General features: G+C 37.2%; 1 protein-coding gene and 1 long non-coding RNA gene across 2 annotated transcripts; one reads left to right on the top strand and one right to left on the bottom strand.

Annotated features, from left to right (window-relative positions):
• Positions 1-911: 911 nt before the first annotated feature.
• Positions 912-8,057, bottom strand: gosr2 (golgi SNAP receptor complex member 2). Its single transcript, XM_039687373.2, has 6 exons — positions 7,868-8,057; positions 7,376-7,440; positions 4,369-4,477; positions 2,883-3,015; positions 2,610-2,750; positions 912-1,929 (listed from the first exon to the last, which is right to left on the bottom strand). Exons 1-6 carry the CDS (start codon positions 7,894-7,896, stop codon positions 1,768-1,770), a joined length of 639 nt encoding a protein of 212 aa, XP_039543307.1. The 5' UTR covers positions 7,897-8,057; the 3' UTR covers positions 912-1,767.
• A 6,632-nt stretch (positions 8,058-14,689) lies between these two features.
• LOC148982037 (uncharacterized) lies at positions 14,690-16,185 on the top strand. The gene is made up of 2 exons (XR_016155151.1): positions 14,690-15,062; positions 15,956-16,185. It is a non-coding gene; the product is annotated as an uncharacterized LOC148982037 (long non-coding RNA).
• Positions 16,186-20,608: the final 4,423 nt, after the last annotated feature.

The following is a 20,608-nucleotide window of genomic DNA, read 5'->3' as shown; positions in this document are numbered from 1 at the left end:
GTTTTCAGAGTTTTATTGATTATAATGCATAATAATAATGCAATGGGGGAATATTTGTGGGTCCTGATAATGCCAAATGTCTTATGTAAACTGACATTTATTTTAAATATATCTAGTTAGTGACGGAGTGCAAGAATATTCGTCTCAATAATTCTGTAACTTTCAGCTTCAGAATCATGAATATTGTTATTCTGGTGTCACCATCGTACTTGGGTTACAAGCACCGAGTCCAAGCCTATTCATTTAAACCCACAATGTAATATCAAAGTTAGCATTTTAATCAACAGTACATATTTTGTTAACCTGGAGTATCGCAATAATATCGTATCGTGAGTTCAGTATTGAGATATGTATCGAATCGTGACATGATGAGGGTATCGTTACACCTCTGGAATGTTTCCATCAAAAACCTTAATTTCTTTTCGACTGAAGAAAGAAAGACATGGACATCTTGGATGACATGGGGGTGAGTAAATTATCAGCAAAACTATTCCTTTAAGGGTTTGGCAAAATAGGCCCCAATTTATCACCCCAATGAAGTTCACCCAAACGACACTAGATGGCACTGTTGGATGGTACTTCACTTGCCTTAGATTGGCTTTAGTCCAACGCATTGTCTTGTTGCAAAGTTTTCACCAGAAACCAAAGAGGAAGTAATATTCTATGATAAATATGAAGATCTTTCAATTACAAATGCTACCAGCTTGTCAGATTATGGAGGCAGGTTTTAAATACCTTAAAATGTGTTTGAGCAAGTATAAGCATTAATGACTACACACATTTGTAACACGTTTTCTTTCTAATCCTGAAGTCTGTAAATTTGTGACTATAGTGGAAAAGAACTGCAGGTGAGATTTTTTTCTACTTTCACATAATTTTTTATCTCATTTTCACACTTTTTCAAAAACAAGAACATTATTATTGAGCATTATTATGAACAAATAATTAAAGTAACAAGCAATTAAGCCTGTATTAAGACCTGATGTCACATTATGGTATCTTTTTCATCTTGGTCAACAAACCTGTCAACAGTGGCAAAAGCATAAATGTTGTGACTGTTCCAGGGGGACATTGTTGGGGATTATGCTGCAGGGGTCCTGAGCATGTGTGAATGTGCACACACAGAGCGTCAAGATCCATGCAGCAGATGTCCAATAAGACATCTCATTTCCTGTTCGCCAGGGGCCGTGGCTTCTGCTTAGATCCAGGCAAGGACAGTTTAACAGTATAAAACTAGTTTTACATTTGAGGGCAGCTGGATGTATATGGATGATGAGTTTATAGCACAAAAAGGTCTGAGAATTTGTATTTACAGGTGTACAGTACAGTACAAAACCACCACAGGACTGAATGACCAAACATTTTTAGGTTTGTTCTCCAAAAGATGGCGATGAAAAGCCAGATAACAGACCAATTCTCTACACAATGTTAAAAGTACATTTTAGTTACTATTTGCTGTCTGTACCACCTGAGCTACAGGAGGACTGATCTTTAGCAGAGACAAATGTTTAAACTGCTTATTTGAGAGTCCCCTAAGTAGAGCGTTATTAAAGGACTCAATGCCTTTCAAAGTACTGTAGATGAAGAAAGAATAGACACAAAAAAAGATTTGTGAAGATGAGACTGACAGGCATCCTGCAATGAAACAGTTGTGTGATTTCCTTTAACACACCTCTGCAATTTTTACAGATGTGATGCAAGGGGCATGAAAACCGGAATGGGTCACTGACGTGATCAAGGAGCAAGGTCGCCTAAAGTTGGGAAAGTTCAACTAAGGTATTTAACCACCAGGAACATGACAAAGCAAGTAGCGAGCATTCCAGCCATCATGATGAACTTGTCCTGTGTCGCTCGCTTCTCAATCAAACGCATGACCGTGTTCGACAAACCCAACATGTTTGCGACGTCCAACATCTTTTTATGGGTACCCTAAAAAAGAGAGAGAGAGAAGGTGCAAGATGTAACCAAGAATCTGCAGTTTTCTGAATTGCATTTTTTTTAACACGGTGACCCAACAGACACATTCATTCACTTAGTAAAACATCTGAGGTACACATCACCCCCGTCATTTCCCCAAAACCACAGTCAGAGACGGTCTCTCACGCTCTGATAATCAGACGAGCTTCAGGAAGAACGCATACCCCTCCCTGGAAAAACACTGTCAGTATCTAAATGAGCATGCATGACCTCAAAAAAAGAAAAAAAGAAAAAAAAGCTTGAAAAAAATATATATATAAATGTTGCTATAACTAAATACTAAAACTAAGAAAAAAAATATAATAAAAATAGAAAAAAAATCAACAAAATTACTAAAAGCTACAATAAAAGCTACTAATATAGTAGTATATAAATAATGCCAAAATAGCACTTCCTAAAACTGTTAAACAGTTATGATTCAATTTTAAATGGATAAATAAATCTATTATTTTCCTTAATCTTGTGAACACTTCATTTGACTGTCATTAAACTGTATTATCGGCGATCGCCGCTTTATCAACAATCAGTCAAGCGCTATTTGAAATGTTTAGAAACACCCTGATAAGAGGATGAAAAAATTCCCCTTCCTGGTCTCCAAATGCAATCCGCCCTGCATTCGGTGTCACACAGACCTTAAGTGTGCTCCTCTGGTCTCTCAGGCCGTTTAGGATGCTGGAGCCTGAGCCCAGCAGGTCGTCCATTCCTCTGTGAGCGTTTTGTAGACTGCTATTAAACTGCAGGGTTTCATCAATAGGGATGGAGGTGTCTTGATCCTACACAGAAAAAAAAACACTGTCAAAATCATGCCTTCTTTGTAGTGTGATGTACGTTTATAGACTGATGAGTGGCAGTGAGTTTCGGAAAGTATGCAGAAGGCGGTGTGTGTTTGTGTGTGGTCTACTGACATTTGTTGTGAAGCTTCGACTCATGAGTTCCTCTCTTTCTCTCTCTTGAGCCTCGCGAGCGTAACGTCTGTGCTGGAAGTTCCTCAGGGCTGTCTGAAGATGCTGCACATCATACTTCAACTGATCAACACGCCTACCGAAAGAAAAACACACTGAGTGTCTTTTGGACCACACAGCAGCCTGCAGGTATTGTCTGGTGGTGCAATAGTTGTAGAGTACCTGCTCATTTAAGCATAAAGCATAAAGTAAGTTTCGCTTTCAGTAACGGCTAAAAATTTATTTCGGATCAAACTTTTCACAATGTATGTACACCATTTAGGACTCAACAGTAAGGATGATACAAAGGCTCAGGGCTAGTATAAGAAATGTTCAGGCCTGTTATTGGAACCGTGTCAAGCTATAATTGAAAATTAATCTAAAAAAAATGGTATTATATAAAATTACAATGTACAATTAATTTATATGTATTTATATTTAGAGATTGTGTATTTAAATTGCACTGATAAAACTTTATTAATTAAAAAAAATATGAAAATACTATTAAAATTAACATTAATATTAATCACACTGCTAAAAGTAACATTTATGTTTAATAAATTATAAATGATGCAATTATTAGCGCATATATATTTATATATATATATACTATTTTTTTAAAACAATACATTTTCATTAATTACATTTAAATTCTTTATATATATATATATATATATGCTATTGGTTTTGTCCTATGCATATTATTATTGGCCCTACAACAAAATCAATACATTTTAGGGTTTTTTTAAAGTTATAAAAGTTTTTTTTTTTAAGTTAAAAAAAAAATCCTTATTGTTCAGTTGTTTTGACCAAATGCAGAAAAACATTTTATGTATTAGAACAAATATAGGTCTAACAATCACTTAAATAACAGAAGTGTCTGAAGCTCCTTCCATTAAAACTAGGATTCCCATTGATTATGCCAACTTACCAACATTAATCTCACAATGTGAGACAGGCACTCTTCAGGAAGTGTCTGTGCGATATTCATTGTTTCATGAGGGAGTGTAACAGGTGTGTTGGCCTCAGGTGTTTGTGCAGTGTTGTGCACCAGGAATGTTCGTGATGACGTGATTGCAGACGGAATGTGTTCACTGGCATTTGGCAATTCTTCATTTGGCAGTGACTTTCTCATTCAAAGCAACTTACATTATGCATTTACAACACAATCTTCCCAGAACAACTTGCCTTGTCATGGTGCGGTAGCTTATGAATCTCCTGATCTTTGAACCTACAATGTTGAGGTAGTCATCCGTCCAACAGTCCTATAGTCCAGCTTCCACTTACTCACATACTGGACTGATATCATTCTGTGCTTATTGATTAAAGATCAAATTGGAATCTAATTTATATTTTGAAGGATATTTTGCTCTAGTTGGCAATTCTCCAGAAAGCAACATCTGAGTGGATTCAAGAAGGCACTAGTGGATATTTTTAATCATACACTCACAGTTTGGCATTTTGGCGGCGGTTTGGTGGCTCTTTACTGGCTAGTATCTCGAGTCGCTCCAGCTGATTAAAGATCTGATCAATTCTGGCTTGAAGTTCATTCTCAAATACTGCAAGAAACACAAACATCAGAATATATAAGTACACAAATAACAATCATATCAAGAACATAAAGTACTTCACATATCCATTCAAGTTGGGGGTGGTTTACTCACCAAGGCTGCTTTTGATCAAAAATTACTATTTAAATTACTTTTCTTTACTTTATTTATTGTGTAAGTGTAATTTATTCCTGTGATGTTAAACCTGAATTTTCAGCATCATTATACCAGTCGTCACATGATCCTTCAGAAATCATTCTAATACGATGATTTGCTGCTTCGAAACATTTCCTATTATCATCCATGTTAAAAACTGTTGTGCTGCTTAATTTTGTAGAAAACAAATAGAACGAATAGAACATATAAATGTTATGCAACAATAAGTATCTAAATGCCAATTTACATCAATTTAATGTATGCTTGCTGAATAAAATTATTAATTTATAATATATTATAGTGTAGTGAGTAAAATAAATTGTAAGTGTGTGTGTGATATCGATATATGGCAGATTTTTAAATTCTATATTATTAAACAAAACAGTAAAAGCTACAATTAGCCATTTTAAATGCTAATGCCCTAAGTTTCAATGAGTTAAAATAAGTAACAGGTACAGATGGAATCAAGCATTGACATGCAGATCCATAGATCGGGAATGAGTGCAGCTTCCTTGGAGAGAACCACAGACTTGTGGGAAAGTTTTATCACACAGGCAGTCTCCCCTGACCCCCACCCACTGAGACAATGCAATCTCACAGTCGCTCTCACACAGACAAACGTACGCATATGTTACGCATCCTTCCCGCCCATGACATCTCATATGATGTCATCAGTATGGGTAGGAGACGGTTATCTCATTCAGACTACCCACAGAGCCACAACACCACCTCAAACACACACACAAACCATACCACTCCACACTTCTCGCCCCCTCGATCCAGCATTCATTCTCCATGCCCCCCACCCCATCACTCCTCCCTGTCCTTCCTGTCATGGCACCAGCCTGGCTCTCTTCATGAGCTCCACCTCAAAAGAACAATCAGGTGGTCAGTTGCACCACAATGACTTTGCCTGCTGCTCGAAGACTGGACCCAGTTCAAATGTGGTTACACATCAAGGTTATCCAATCACAAGAGGAAAATTCTGGTGTGAATGGGGTCGATACATTTTTGCGAAGAGGTCATGGACAACGCATAGAACCACAAAACTTTTAGAGTTAAATGTCATTTGGTACGCAGGTGTAAACCAGGCCTAGGACTGGTTATATGTCACATTATTATAACTGGTGTTACCTGACGCGCTTTCTCAGTTCTTTAATGTTACAAGAGAATAAAGATGTGAATTTATGTAGTGATTAAATATCAACAAAAAAACAGGCATTTGTATGGGCATTGCCACAAATTAATTTCTGAGAGCAGGACCAGCAAACAGCACAGAGTAGGAAGATACGAAAAAAAGTTGTCACATGACATTGGTCTCAAAGTTGTCTCAAAATTGGTCAGACAAAAAAAAATGTTTTATGGTAAGTGTGGTTTAAAAATATTGACATTCTGGTTCAATAAATACCCATGAGTCAGTCTGGTACAGCCTATACGACACCTGGTATACTTGATTTAGAAGTCAATTTTCAAAGCAAAAAAATAATATAATTATATAAAGTGCCATAATTTTAAAGGCACAATATGTAGTGTTTTTTTGGGACGCAGTGATGAGCTGAATGATGGGACTTGCTGTCAAGCTTATGGATCTAATGTTTATGGATGAGTGCAACTGCAAACATTCATGTTTTTTAACATTACAGTGGCATGAAGCAGGTCGCGATTGCTAAAGAGACAGATATCACACGCGAGTCCCGCGGATATAAAGGAATAGGGACATTTAATTCTACCGAACTGCCCGAAAGTGCCGGATTACTCAAACAGGTCAGTTTAGTAGATGAATGAAACTGGTGAGGTAACGCAGAGTTACTTCACTTGGTCTAACGTTACACTATCACATTAATCGGCATTTAAAAGTGTGTTGAAAGTTCTAATGTTATACTACGTGTTAGTTTGTTTGCTATACAAAACTAGCAGTAAGCTGGATCAACATTAGAATATCATACTGAGCATTTTCTAACATTTCATCATGTTGAGCTAATGTTATATAACATTGATTTGTCTTATGTACATTTTTTCACATGTCTAATAAAGCTGTCAACTCGTGACTCGTGAAGCTCTGTCAAGTCCAAGTTAGTCGCGGACATGGAGCTCTCGGCATCTCAAAAACGCCACGCTGATATTGATTCTCATTTTAGTTCTCCTTGTTTGTCCAAAAGTCTGCTTGTGCTTGCCATGACCTATGTTTGAAAGAAACAAGAACTGTGTGCCGCTAAACGTTACGCACTACGCAGTTGTCCACGTCTGTTTTTTCATGGCTATGGCAGAACAGAAACCGAGGATAGCGCGGATATTGCGTCATTGACAGGCGAGATTTTTTTTCCTGGGCAGCCACTTATATAAATTTGAATTTCTTCCAACTTTGGGATTTCATCCCAAGACTCTTGGGATATTGTAAACACAACTGCAGGATTTTTGGATATTTTATTACAAAATTCTTACAAATTGTACCTTTGATGTTTATAATATCTTCATGTCTTTTAGTCACATTTAGCAGTTAAGATTCTGCTTTATATTGTATTTCTATATGTCGCTGTACATGAGTACACCATATGTATCAGATAGACACATTACCAATCGAGGATAAGGAAGCTTTAAGGTGAAATTCATATTCATAAACCCCACGACCCAGCTCTGACTATCATAATGTTTAAGAGTATGTGTCTTATTTGTATCCTATTGTCTCAGTGGGACTGAGGACCTGTATTCTTTCTATTGTAAGCGCACACACACACACACACACTGACTTACAGTGGACTGACTGTCGATCTGTTGTCTCTAGTCGTCCCATCTGAGACTGAACCTCCTGAATTTGTCTGGAAGTGAAAGACACGGATGTGTGAGAAGAGAGGAAGGGTTAACTGTACATTATTTACTGGAGTTAGAAACATTTAGGGACTTTAGGTTCATGGATGTGAAACGGTCCATCTTGTGTGACGTCTCTTCTGTCAGACAGATGATAGCATGCTCTACCTTAGAGTTTAACCTGACTTTTGGCACACTAAGCAGCTAAAAAGTCCATAATTAAGCAAAATAATAATACCAAAAATATTAGATTCATAAACAGGAAGAAAACAGTATTACTAACGTTATTTACTATGTATACACATTACTATAAAATATATTTCAAAGAGCCTATTTGTTACATGTTGTACCGAACTTATGAAATGAAGTAGTTATGTTTACTGTTAAGTCAGCTAAGTTAATTTATTTCAAAATGATCAGCAGAATGAACAAACTCACTTATTGGTCTGATGGTAAAGCATGTCCATCTTCAGAGACCGTTAAATGCGCTACCAAAAACACGGTAAACAAAACAGAAAAAGAAAAAAAGCCTCTAATAGAAAGTTATGCAATGTTTTGTCATCCGTTTCGTTTAGTTTCACATATCTCTATCAAGGATACACGTCACCAAGAAAAAGGACCTCTTTTAGGCGCCCTCTCAACTGCCTGACTGTAAAAACACTAGACGAGAAAACGGAAAACAGCGCCAGCTTTGGCGGAATGTATTCAGCCTAGTATCATTCATTCATTCATTCATTCATTCATTCATTCATTCATTCATTCATTCATTCAAACCAGGTCAAATTACATTCAGAACTACAATAGCCTAGGGCTTGGCTAAACATAGAAAACCGGGAGATTCCCATGTGGAAATATGACTGAATAGTCCTGATATAGCCTATAATTTAATCTCTTGTTCAGTGATCAAAAACACTGGTTAGCCTACTACATAACAATTAACATTTATCTATATGGTGTTAAGCTAAATTAAAATTTAGTAATAGATTTATATAATGGAGATTTATTTAATGAACTAAAATGATAACTAACAGTTTTCATTTCTAATAACATAATAAAACAGACATTAAAAATAGAAGATATTATAAAATGCCGAAAGTTATTGAAATGAATGAAGACGAGACATTCATTCAATAAACTGGTAGATAAACACAGCGTTTTAGTGTGTTTTAGGTCAGCGTTTTAGGTCAGTGTGGCTGACCAAGGCTTTGTCTCAGTAAAAAAACCTTTTTCTTTTACTGTCTATGACAAAAACACAGCCCTGTGTTTTAGTGGAAACTAACACGGTGTTAAGTTTTTGTAAGGAAGGTCTGAAAGTTTAGATTAGAATGTGAAAAGCAATTAGTAAGCAGCTTAATCGTAAATCATGTGAATTGAGGTATTTTCCCCATTTGATCTCTGCATTCAGAAATCTGCTCAATAAAGCCCTTTAAATGGCAGCTATTAATGTAAACCTCAATCCCATTCATCATTAATGTAAAACATGAATCACACAGCAATTGTAGTTTTATGAAAGCAAATTCCATCACTCTTATGGTTACAGCTTGAGGCCTGGGGGAAGGCGTGTCAACTTTCATGACTTGATGGAGCGTCAGTGACAGGAAGAACATAATGACAAAACTTCTCGGGGCTAGATTTTGTCAACTCCTTTCGCTCATCCCAGTTTTGTCTAATTATGTTGGTTTCCGCAGCCCTGTATCAGAAAACACTAGTCAAACACTGTCAGAACTGGTGCCTCCCATGCCTAGAGACAGACACAAGAATAATGATATCAAAATTTCCACAAGAGAGACAGACAGACGAGGTGGTTGTTTGTTGACCTGTTCAGTACAGTTTGAAGCGAATGAGTGAATGAAAGTGACATTAATTTTGATATTGGTTTTTTGTTTTGTTTTTTGCCCCATGGTAAAACCTCAAAAATGTCATCACTGAATTCTCTAGAGACAGGTCTCTCTCTCTCTTTCTCTCTCTCTCTGTCTGTGTGTGTGTGTGTGTGTGTGTGTGTGTGTGTGTGTGTGTGTGTGTGTGTGTGTGTGTGTGTGTGTGTGTGTGTGTGTGTGTGTGTGTGTGTGTGTGTGTGTAAAGAATAAGACAGTTTCATACAAAATTGCAGTTAATTATCCCTACAGTTTTACCTTTTCTATACTGTCGGTGTTGTAATTTAATAAAGTTTAATAATCTCTACACAGAAGAGAAAAAAATGCCAGTCCATATGTTTTTGACATACATCCTACTTTGAAAGCGCCCAAAAGAATATTTTTGTGTCTATGTGTGTCTACTTAGCACACCCTAACAGGATTTTATCTAACTTTTGTAAAAACTGATATATTTTAAAATGCTTTTGAAATGCTTTTGTCTATATTTGTATATAAAAGAATGTAGTACTGTTACATACTATTATATTGCAGAATGACACTGTCAATATGATTCCAGTCATTCACTCTCAGAGGTGTATTGTGTAATTATGGGTGTCGGTATGTGTGTGTGTGTTACTCAAGATCAGGGCAGCTACCTGTTTTGACGGGTGTTGATGTTTAGCCCCCCTCCAAAACATTAGTGTGTGGGTGAGACGAGCAGGTCTGAATGGAAGCCGAATGGCGGTTGATGTCTGTCTCTCCAGGCTACGTTTCTGAAACAGTGCCCCTTTTTTAACTCTCGTCTACCCTCCATCCAGCTCGCCCCCAGCACTATCTCTCTTCATGCTCCTTCTTGCTCTCCACACTCTCCATCCTTACTGTCATAACACCTCCTGAGGCCAAGAGGGATATTCAGGGAAAGAAAGAGAGATTTTAACAGGAATACGCATGAGGAATGGAGGTGGAGAGAAACAGGAATGGGAAGAGGAAGTAGACAGAGAGCAATGAGGCTGGTTGATGTTTTCCATCATATTTTCAGTTACGCATGTCAAGGCAATCTGTCCTCCAGCGACAGAGCATCATTCAACCTTCTGCCATCACACAAACTCACGCACCTGTGAACCAGAGGCAGGGGGTTTTGTCAGGTGCTGGTGATTTGTGAATGCCCCCGATGACCTGTTTTGCAATGAAATTAATACTATAAAATAAACATTGGGTTAATTCTCTATTTTTTTCAGCGTTGCATCTGACACCATATCAACAACACTGCTGTTCTGTGGTGATTAACATCACAAGGTGTTCTTGTGCCTTTTTCATGCATAAAGAGAAAATGATATGTTATTAAGCCACTTAAGTTGAATGTTTGGTGGAAAGAATTCCAGTCGGTGTCTTTTATCTTGACAGCCGGTAAAGGTGGCAATCTATGATGTCACGAGAAATATCATGAATGGTGCTGAAATTGCTCCAGGGGCAGACATTTTTGGATGCCAGACGTCTGTCTTCTCATTCATTCTTTTTTTTTTTTTTTTTTTTTTGAGGAAAAGAATAGCGTACTTGTGTTTAAGCTGAGAGGTTAGGCCTACTGAGATCTAATAAAAACCTAATAGGCTTTGTGCTCTTGCCTCTGTGTTTGTAAGAGGGTTCTTCAGCGTTGGGCACACTCAAATAAATATTTATGCCTGAGATTTCTGTATTTGGATTGCATATAAAAGTTCTATCCATTTACACAGTTTTTACATAAAAAACAATGTATAAAAAATAATCAATGCTGTTAAATTCTGTTACTGTTTCAGTTTCACGTTCATGGACTTTTAGTTTGCTTCTCCTTGTTTCCTGTGTTACCTTGGTCATCATGGTTGCTTAATATGTTTTCATAGTTGTCATGGTTATTCATTGTTTGACTGATTTCACACACCTGATTCTTGTTTTGTTCAGTGTGTTCACACTGTATATTAGCACTCAGTTCAGTTTGCTCATTAGCTGGGTTTCCATCCCAAATGTGAAGTGATTTTTTTCAAATTTCTTAAATGAACAAATAAATAAAATAAAACAAAATAATGCAAATTAGGCGTTTCCATCAAGTTGTTTGAGCGAATGACGGTGGTGTTAGCTAGTACTAACCAAAAGAAAAGAAAATACAATCAGCGGAAACAGCTGATAAGTCACGTTTAATGTTCACTGCATCAGCATTTATTTGAAAAAAGCGTTTCTCAATTGCCATACCTTTTTTTTTTTTCTTTGAAATTTTCAGTTTCTTGATGCTATACTTCCAAATGAATCAAACAGGATGACGGAATCATATATTGGCATTGCACACAGTTTTCTCTTAGATTACTTTCCATTGTTTTGTTTTTTAAAGTTACACTGCTATTTGATGCACTTGGCTTCTTCCTCTGCCTGAGTGTTACAGATGCATATCTGTCAATCATACATAAATGAAACGGGTAAGATTTCTGTAATATACCAAAAAACGTAATGTGTTTTAAATGCACAATATTTATCACAAATAAATGCAATATATTTTTGATTCTGTTTATAAACAATTGAATATTGCTTGTTCCACAGCTTAGCATTTTGAAAAAAATACATTTTGAAAATGATTATTTAAATAAAATAAAATCAATGCAAATAGTTAATAATAAACTATTCCATGAGTTTCTGAGTGGAGAAATCTAACCTTTATTAGATTATTAAATCTATTATTGATAGATAATAATAATGAATAGATTATTGTGATAATAATTAATAGATTATTGGATTTCCCACCCAAAACGCTTGTCTAAACGCAGAATAAAAAGTGATAACGCAATGCCACTTTCGCGTTTTCTCTTCAGAATTGTTTCCGTGTAAACATAGCCTTAAAAAAGAAGTTACAGGTCTGTGATAGCCAGAAATCTTGCTGGTTTGTGGGTGACCAAATACTTATTTTCCACCATAATTTACAAATAAATTCTTTAAAAATCCTACAATATGATTTCCTGGATTTTTTTTTCTTATTTTGTCTCTCATAGTTAAAGTGTACCAAAAGGACCTCTCTAATTATTCTAAGTGGAAGAACTTGCACAATCAGTGGCTGACTAAAAACTTTTTGGCCCCACTCTATGTCATACCTGCTGCTTTGAAAGCTCAAGCTCTTTAAAGCAGGATGCATCCTGATTGGTTGTCAAAGTTTTATTGTTCATTAGCTGGAAAAAAATCTTTCTGAAATGGGTTTCTATTCTAACAGCATTGCTGCCCTTTGTCGATACAGTTGTGGTGTGGACTTCCCTGTCCTCATAGAGATCGATCATTAAAAAGTAAAATTTTATCACAGTCCATAAGCTGCCATCTTTTCAAAATGCATTTTTGGATTCCACTCTGCTGCTTTTCCACATTTGACTGCTGCACTTGCATCTTTGCAGCATCTTGTGCACAACATTATAAAAATGCAGTACTCAAGTTAAAAGTTTTCATTTCATTTCCCTGTTTCGTATTTTAAAACACATTCCTTGTAAATCACCCCTAACTTTGCAATAAGCACCTTTTGTGAAGCCATGGACACAGCAAAATTTGACACATGAGCAATAAGAATGTTTCATTTCCTCTGCATAGTGTGCAGATGGCTGAGCGTCCACAGAAAGAGAAGGCCTACAGATGGGTGCTTTACAGATAGGCTTGGGAAAGAAAGGGAGCACACAAAAACCTCTAATCACAGCTGATGTTTAGGTGAACACATGTCTTGTCTGTGTATGAAACGGAGAGAATGTTGATGTGAAGAGAAGAGGAGTGAAGGCTGCTCCTGCCTCCAATCTGTCGTTATCTTCAGTGCTCTTGTTCATCAGTCTGGGAAACTCTTATTTTTCACTAATGGAGGTCAGGCCCAAGACTGGATCTGATCACACAGGTACTGAATATGATGTTTTGTGATCAAGATGTGCTTGTCAAGCAGTGCAGTGTGTGATATTATGGAATGAAGGTTATCCTGGGTGGCTTTGAGTTTTAACCCTACAGGTGTTTCTCTAACCATGCCAAAGGCTCATGTGAAATCCTCCCTCACAGATTTCCCAGCCCTCAGCCACCCAGTCAGGATTGTGAGGGGATGAAACCCTGGTAAGTGGTTTTGTGTGTGTGTGTGTTGCAAGGCAGAACAGTGGTTGAGAGGATATTCCATTTTTTCATCTACACTTAAGGCCTTTGTATAAGTAATCACACACAGCTTTCTTGTGCAAAGTGTATATGTGAGAGAGAAAGAGAGTGTCTGTGTCTGTAGACCAAAACTTGCCCCTTCAGCCACCAAATATCTCACAAACGCATCATTCAAAGAGACAGCTTCCTCATCATTCACTTACCATTTGCTCACTCACTCATTCTTAAACATAATAATAATTCATTACATTTATATGGCGCTTTTCTCGGCACTCAAAGCGCTTTACAGGGGGGAATTTCCTCCTACGCTCACCACACACCAGCTTACTGGTGGAGAGGAGACAGTGATGAAGCCAATTGGTATATATGGGGATGATTAGGAGGCCATGATGGACAGAGGCCACATGGGCAAATTTGGCCAGGATGCCGGGGTTACACCCCTACTCTTTCGAAAGACATCCTGGGATTTTTAATGACCACAGAGAGTCAGGACCTCGGTTTAACGTCTCATCCGAATTACAATAAATAACAATTTTTTTATTGTTATTTATTGTTATAAATAACAATAAAAAAGTGAGCATTGAGTTACTTCTATTTTATGCACAATATTGCTGCAATTCTGGTTAATTATTTAATTTATTTATTTATTGCCACCAATGAAAATAACTTCATAGGAACTCAAAGCAGAATGAACTGTCACAGAGCAACACAGTGGTGTGTCCCAACCCGTTCTCATCCTTTAGCGTCACATAGAGCGCTAAATGACAAAACTGCGCTATACTACGTACATGTCAGCCTTTATCGTTAATATAACACGCGAACCCAAGTCGTCATAAATCCTTTAGAGTAATATGAGACTACCCTACCCTACCCTACACCTAAACCTACCCATCACAGCGCGTGTTATATTAAGGATAACGGGTGCCATGTGCGTAGTAGGCTATAGCGCCGTTTTTTGTCATATAGGATGAGAATGCGTTGTGTGTACTTCCTGAATGAATCAGTGCTTTGAAAAAATCGGTTGAGTGAATGATTTAAATGAATCACTCATAAAGTCATTTGGCAGCACCTACTGGAATTACAAAAACAATCAAGTCTATACCACTAAAATACAGAAACTAATAGTCTGTCTTGAACAAACATGGAGTGTTTGCAAGCGGAGTGATACAAACAGTGAAAAGTGCCAGGGCTGCTGTTGGACTGTATATTAGTGCTCTTTGAACGTCGCGGCTTTGTTTCACCCAGTAACGTGCTCTATGGACCGATTCCCTTACCCAGGGCCGGCGCTCCGCACACGCACATCACGCACTGCGCGTAGGGCACCAAGTGCTTGGGGGGGCACCAAAAAATCTGGGTGGTGAAAAATCATCACAATAGGCTACTAGTATAAATAACAAATACAATATGTCTAAAGCATGTTAATATACAACAGCAATACAAAAGTAATATAGGTCTAGACCAAATTAGTGGAGAAAAAGGTGAATCTCCTGTGCCACTCTCCCTCTGGTGCCCCCCCTTCCCCACCTCGCAGTGGTCTGTTCCTCAATCAGTGTCAAATTTGGCAGACACCTGATCGACATCAGACATGGCCTCGAAAGAGTCGGGGGGCGGAAAAAAGGAAAAAGAAGAGACAGTGGGATGATACTCGTTTGCAGGTAAGACAATGTTTTAAATAAAAGTGTTAGTTTTGTAGGCACCCTTGCTTCGTGTATGCATGTCCAGAGGGGCGTCGCTAGTTGTGCAAATGATCCAGGGCTTTGCCCTGCATGTAGAATTTTTTATTTTAACGGGGGTCCGGGGGTTTCTCCTTGGGATTTTTTTTTTTACTTGGGCTGTTTAAGATGCAGTTCGTTTGTTTGAGAAGAAAAGGAAGATCGCTTAGATATGTTTTTTTCGTTGTTGTTCTATCGGATAATGCGGTCAAAGGCCCAAGGGCGACATCTATTGGTGAAACTGCAATTAGAAAAAAAAAACACAATCTCACTGTTTGTATATTTTCATATGGAGTTGTCAAATTATTAGGGCTGGGAAAAGCGTAATCACATCCAAAATAAAAGTTTCTACATGAGTACTGTGTATAATTATTTTGTATATATAATATACACACATATGCACATATATATTTAAGAAATATTTGCATGTATATACTGTATATATTTATAGATAATTTATATTATATATATATATATATATATATATAAATTAAAATATTTTATATATAAATAACAAATATTTCTTAAATACATATACAAAATAATTATACACAGTGAGTACACACACATAGGCCTATATCATTAATGTAGACACAAACTTTTATTTTGGATGCGATTAATCGCGATTCATCTTTTCCCAGCCCTACAAATTATGTACAGAATTATTACATTGTGCCTCATCAGACCTCTTTTAAAGGTAGAATAGAGTTTTGAATTTTAAATGTTCCAGTGACACATAGGCTTATATTATATAAAAGACTAATGTGTGCAATATTTTTGATGGTTATTGATTCAGTACAATCCCTGAATATTTTGTCTTGTATTTCTGAATGCAGGGTCAATGCTAAAATACATGCAAGGAGCAACTCAAGGCCAGGAGGAAGAACCATCAACCAGCAGTTGTAGCCAGTTCCAAATATGTGTTTTTAGTAATTGTGGTGGTTTTTGGTATTTATAATTTTAACCTTTTTATTATTTATTTCTTTTCATATTTGGTGCCATTGTTAATGTAAATGTATGTATTTGCAGCAGTTATTTTGGAAGTAAAGAGAACCTAACTAAGAAATTCTGAATGGTTGTTATTCCTTGGGTGGGTGGGTGGGTTGGGGGGGGGGGGGGGGATTGTAAAGGGGGCACCACCAAGCATTTGTGCTTAGGGCACCCAAATGGCTAGCGCCGGCCCTGCCCTTACCTGCCTTATTATAAGAGATTAAATCTTAAAACCGGTACAATATAATTATGGACAGTTGGAAGGATAAAGAATGTAAAAAGTACAGAGAGATGGTGGAATGAAACGATGGAGAAAAGGAGATATGCACACAGCTTGTCATAGCTCCAGGCACTGTGGCTTTGTGATGTGGGTTGAGCAATAACATTACTCATTTCACATTCCAAATTCCTACCCTGTGCCATCGTCCACCTCTCTCTCTATAACCCCCTCTCACTCACAATTTTTTGAAGGCAATACTTTTTTATTACATTGCTCCCTATCTTTTCAAATGAAAACACTCCTCTGAACGTCTGCAATTCTCTTTTTTTCTTTCCTTTGATATTTCATATGATGATATTGTCGGGTGCATAGCTAAACAAAAGGTAGCAAATTCATAGAAATGTGTTCTTGCTCAAGGCAAAGGAGCAAAGCAGCATTGTTTGTTCCAATAGGTAACGCATAAACCATAATCAATGTAAAACTATGTAAGCCATTATGCATAAAGGACATTTGCTACGCAACAGAAAATAATATTTATGAAATATTTTACTATACATGACCTACTTGGATTGTTCACCCAAAAATGACAATTCTGTCATCCTTTACTCGCCCTCATGTCATCCAAAACCTGGATGACTTTCACTCTGGGGAACACAACATTTTAAGATTTTGTCCATACAAATAAAAGTTATTTTTGTTTTGATTTGACTTTCATCGTAACATTTCTCAAAATGTAAATGTGTTCCAAAATCACAAAACAAAATGGCTCCTAAATATAATTAGCTGATCGTATACATATCGCTTCACTGTCTCAGGCTGACCCAGGGTTTCATCTTGAGATTTAATTTACTTCCAATTTATCAAAGTGCCAACTGGTATTTTTTATGCTAAGTGTGTCTGTTTTCCGTCCAGACTGAAGATGGCAGATAAAGTGTCCCGTCCCCAGAGGGTAACAGACCTACCTGCTTGACCTCCCTGACCAAACACACCTCACTCACACATTCTGATAAGTTAAACACGCTGGAATATTGAATATTTGAATAAACAGCAACAAAAAGATAACCAGGCTTGCATATGCAAATGAAAAGAAAAAATCATAAGGATAAAAAAAGATAGACAAATCAAAGCCAGTCATTGAGGAACACACACACTCTCTCCCCCGTCGCAGCCTCTCTGGGGGATGTGTGCGTGAGAAGAAGGCTGTGGATGCTAGGCTTTGGGGAAATGAAGGCTTTAGGATTCATTATTAAACTAGTGCTGTATCATCCCTCACAGACCCCCTGCGGTTCAAAAGCAGCATATTCATCTGCAGTTTGCTTGCTTCTGTGTGAAATCAATGTCAAACATTAACTTATTCACATTAGCCATCTCTCTGCTGCACATTTTTCACTTATTCATCCATATGCTCACTCACTCACTCACTCACTCTTTATCCCTCCCTTCTGTCTGAACTTTACCTTTCTCTCCTTGACATGCCCCAAGGGATAGAAATTCCTTTGTTGAAGCATGCGTGCATCTGTGTGTGTGTGTGTGTGTGCTTAAATGTAGTCAACGAGGCTTAAGTTAACTGTTTTTAGACTTTGGTTTAGTACCGATTCAGCTTTTATTCACAAAGCCGCCACATGACGTGGCTGTTGACTTGTAAACATGAATTCTCTGGCCTGCTTCACATCCAACCTTTTTCTGTGTGTCTTTAATAAAGGTAAGTACTGATAAACAGTCATTAGACGAGGTCTGGGTTGAGGATCTGGGCAGACAGTGAAAGCACAGATCTGTTTGATGGGGCACAATTATTATTCTCATTACGTCTTAACAGAGAATGAGAGACTCTAATTAGGGCTATTACCTCTACACACATCAAACACAGCAATACACGCATGCTTTAATGTTCAGACAATAAAGTGCTAAGTATGTGTGCATTAGTTCCATGAAGAGTCACCTTATGAATGTCACCAGACCCAGATAGTATCTGGAGACATTTTAGCCAGAATATTTAGCTTTAATAAATTAACATTAAGGTGTTGAACTTCATGAATGATGGTCATTCCAGCTCTGTGAAAATATTCACTGTGGTCAAACTACTGTTTTGAAGAGTTAGCTGCTCTACAACAAAATAGTAGAGATTTGCTTTTATAATTAATAAATAAAAGTATCAAAACATTTCATAATTTTGGTCTCAATAAAAACAATGAAGGGTTACAATCAATAAACAATTTCATTTAGTCTGTCAGTACCGAAATTTTTACTGAATACGACCATACGTCAACATCCGACATTTTAGGGTACCCTCAGTTAGATGACGCTATCTAATCCTAACCCTACCCCAGACCTAAACCTATCCGCGTCAGCTAACTGACGCCCTAGGATCGTCATCTAACTGACGTTAAAGGGTCTTGGGATGAGAATGTGTTGGAATACGACAAAACACCATAATTCACAAAACTGAGTTGAAAACATACCTAGGACAGGGATAAGAAATGGTAAATCTTATCAGAGTAAGGACCCTTTAGAATGAACTGTTTTACTAGAATAAATGTGGACTTACCAATGCTTTATGAGAGTAAGGATCATTGTTCATAAACCAATTCCCTTCCCAAAATATAAGGACCATTTAGCATGTACCAAGAATGAGTCAGACTTCCCAGGCTTCATATGAGAGCAGACCATGAACTGATTCACTAGAATGATTTGCATGCCTAATACTGCATTTGAGAGTTAAGGAATATTAAAGGATGTACAAAAAAAAATGTAGGGCAGGACTTTATTTGTTAATTGGGAATTGATTGTATGTATGGTTGGGTGGTTGTGGTTTGCTATTGCTGGGATCTCATGTGAGATAGCACACATCAGATATGGTAAATGGAAGCTCAAGCATGTTTGCTTGACGTGTGAAAAACCAGTGAGGTTAATTCTCGTGTGTTACACAGAACGTTAGAGCTTCCGCAATCAAACATGTACTGTTGAGCTTCTGTTGTTGATCAATGTTTATATGCGAATAAAAGCCCAAATTCAATCTGTTCATATAAAGCGATCGAATCACTAGAGGTAATTTGGACTAAACCTTTAATCATATGAATTTGTTATATGACCTCTTTATGAACTTTATGAAAGAGGTAGTTGTGTAGCTGTAAATATAGGGACAGAAATCTCTCAGATTTAATTTAAGATATCTTAATTTTGAACTTTCAAAGATGAACGAAAGCCTTACGGGTTTGGAGCGAGTGAGTGATTGATGACAATTTTTTTTCATTTTGGGGTAAACAACCCCATTAACTACTCTATGAGAGGCATAGAGGACCGTTGAGGTGAGCCAGTTTGATTATTCTTTAAGCTCAGATATTAAAAACAGCAATTGTTTCATAAAGTTTACTATAAAAAGCCATTATGAAAGCAAATAAACTACGAGGTCAAGACTCTAACTTGGCTCCTGCCAGATTCCCCATGTCCATTATTTAGGTTTTTGTGTGGGTGTGCATGTAGTGTGGTAAATCATCATGTGCAAACTCAACTATTTGTATATGTTTTGGGTGAGTGAAATGAGAATGAGGCTCTGGTTGAGAGTAGTGACAGGAAAATACTGCAGGTCAGGATCCATCAGCTGCCTGATTAGCTGTGATTTAACTAGAGAGCAGGTGCTTGCGTGCAGAGCTCTGGACAGGTGTGCGACCACAAACACAGAAAGAGAAAGACAGAAAGCAAGAGACAGAAAGGAAATCTGTGTTTTAAAATTTAAGTTGAAGAGATAAATCTGTTGATAAATGTCATACACCATTTTTTACAAATGTATTATTTTATTTGAATATGATAAATTTGTTCTTAAATAAGTAAATAGGTCACAATATTTTAAAATAGGAGTAAATGCATCTGTATTGAAGCTTTTAAAAGAAGCATTGTCTTAAATATCTAATAAGAAAAAAAAAAACATCTCACTATTTAATTTCCCTCATAGACCAGGTGAGGTAGTAGAAAAAATCCCTGGTGTGAAATCACAAAGTACACTGTTAAAGCTATGACAACACAAACAAACACATAGACTCCGGGTTGACAGAGGTTTCATTATGGATGTCAATGCTATAAATGTTGTCATTTCAGCAATTGCAGCAGAGAAACATAGGCATGACACTCGCATGCACATACACTCAGAAGGGAACAATCTCATTTGAATTTTCACGGCCACTGTTGGGGTTTCAGGTATTTGCATATGCTGACTCAGTGTGAAAACTCTCTTTCTTTAGTCTCTTTCATAGAAAATGGATCGATTACTGGTCAAAAATTTCAT

The sequence above is a fragment of the Pimephales promelas genome, chromosome 3 (genome assembly GCF_988280905.1).
Source record: "Pimephales promelas chromosome 3, fPimPro1.hap1.1, whole genome shotgun sequence".
NCBI lineage: Eukaryota > Metazoa > Chordata > Actinopteri > Cypriniformes > Leuciscidae > Pimephales > Pimephales promelas.
Note: the sequence above shows the minus strand (reverse complement) of the source record. Positions and strands in the feature narration are given on the sequence as shown.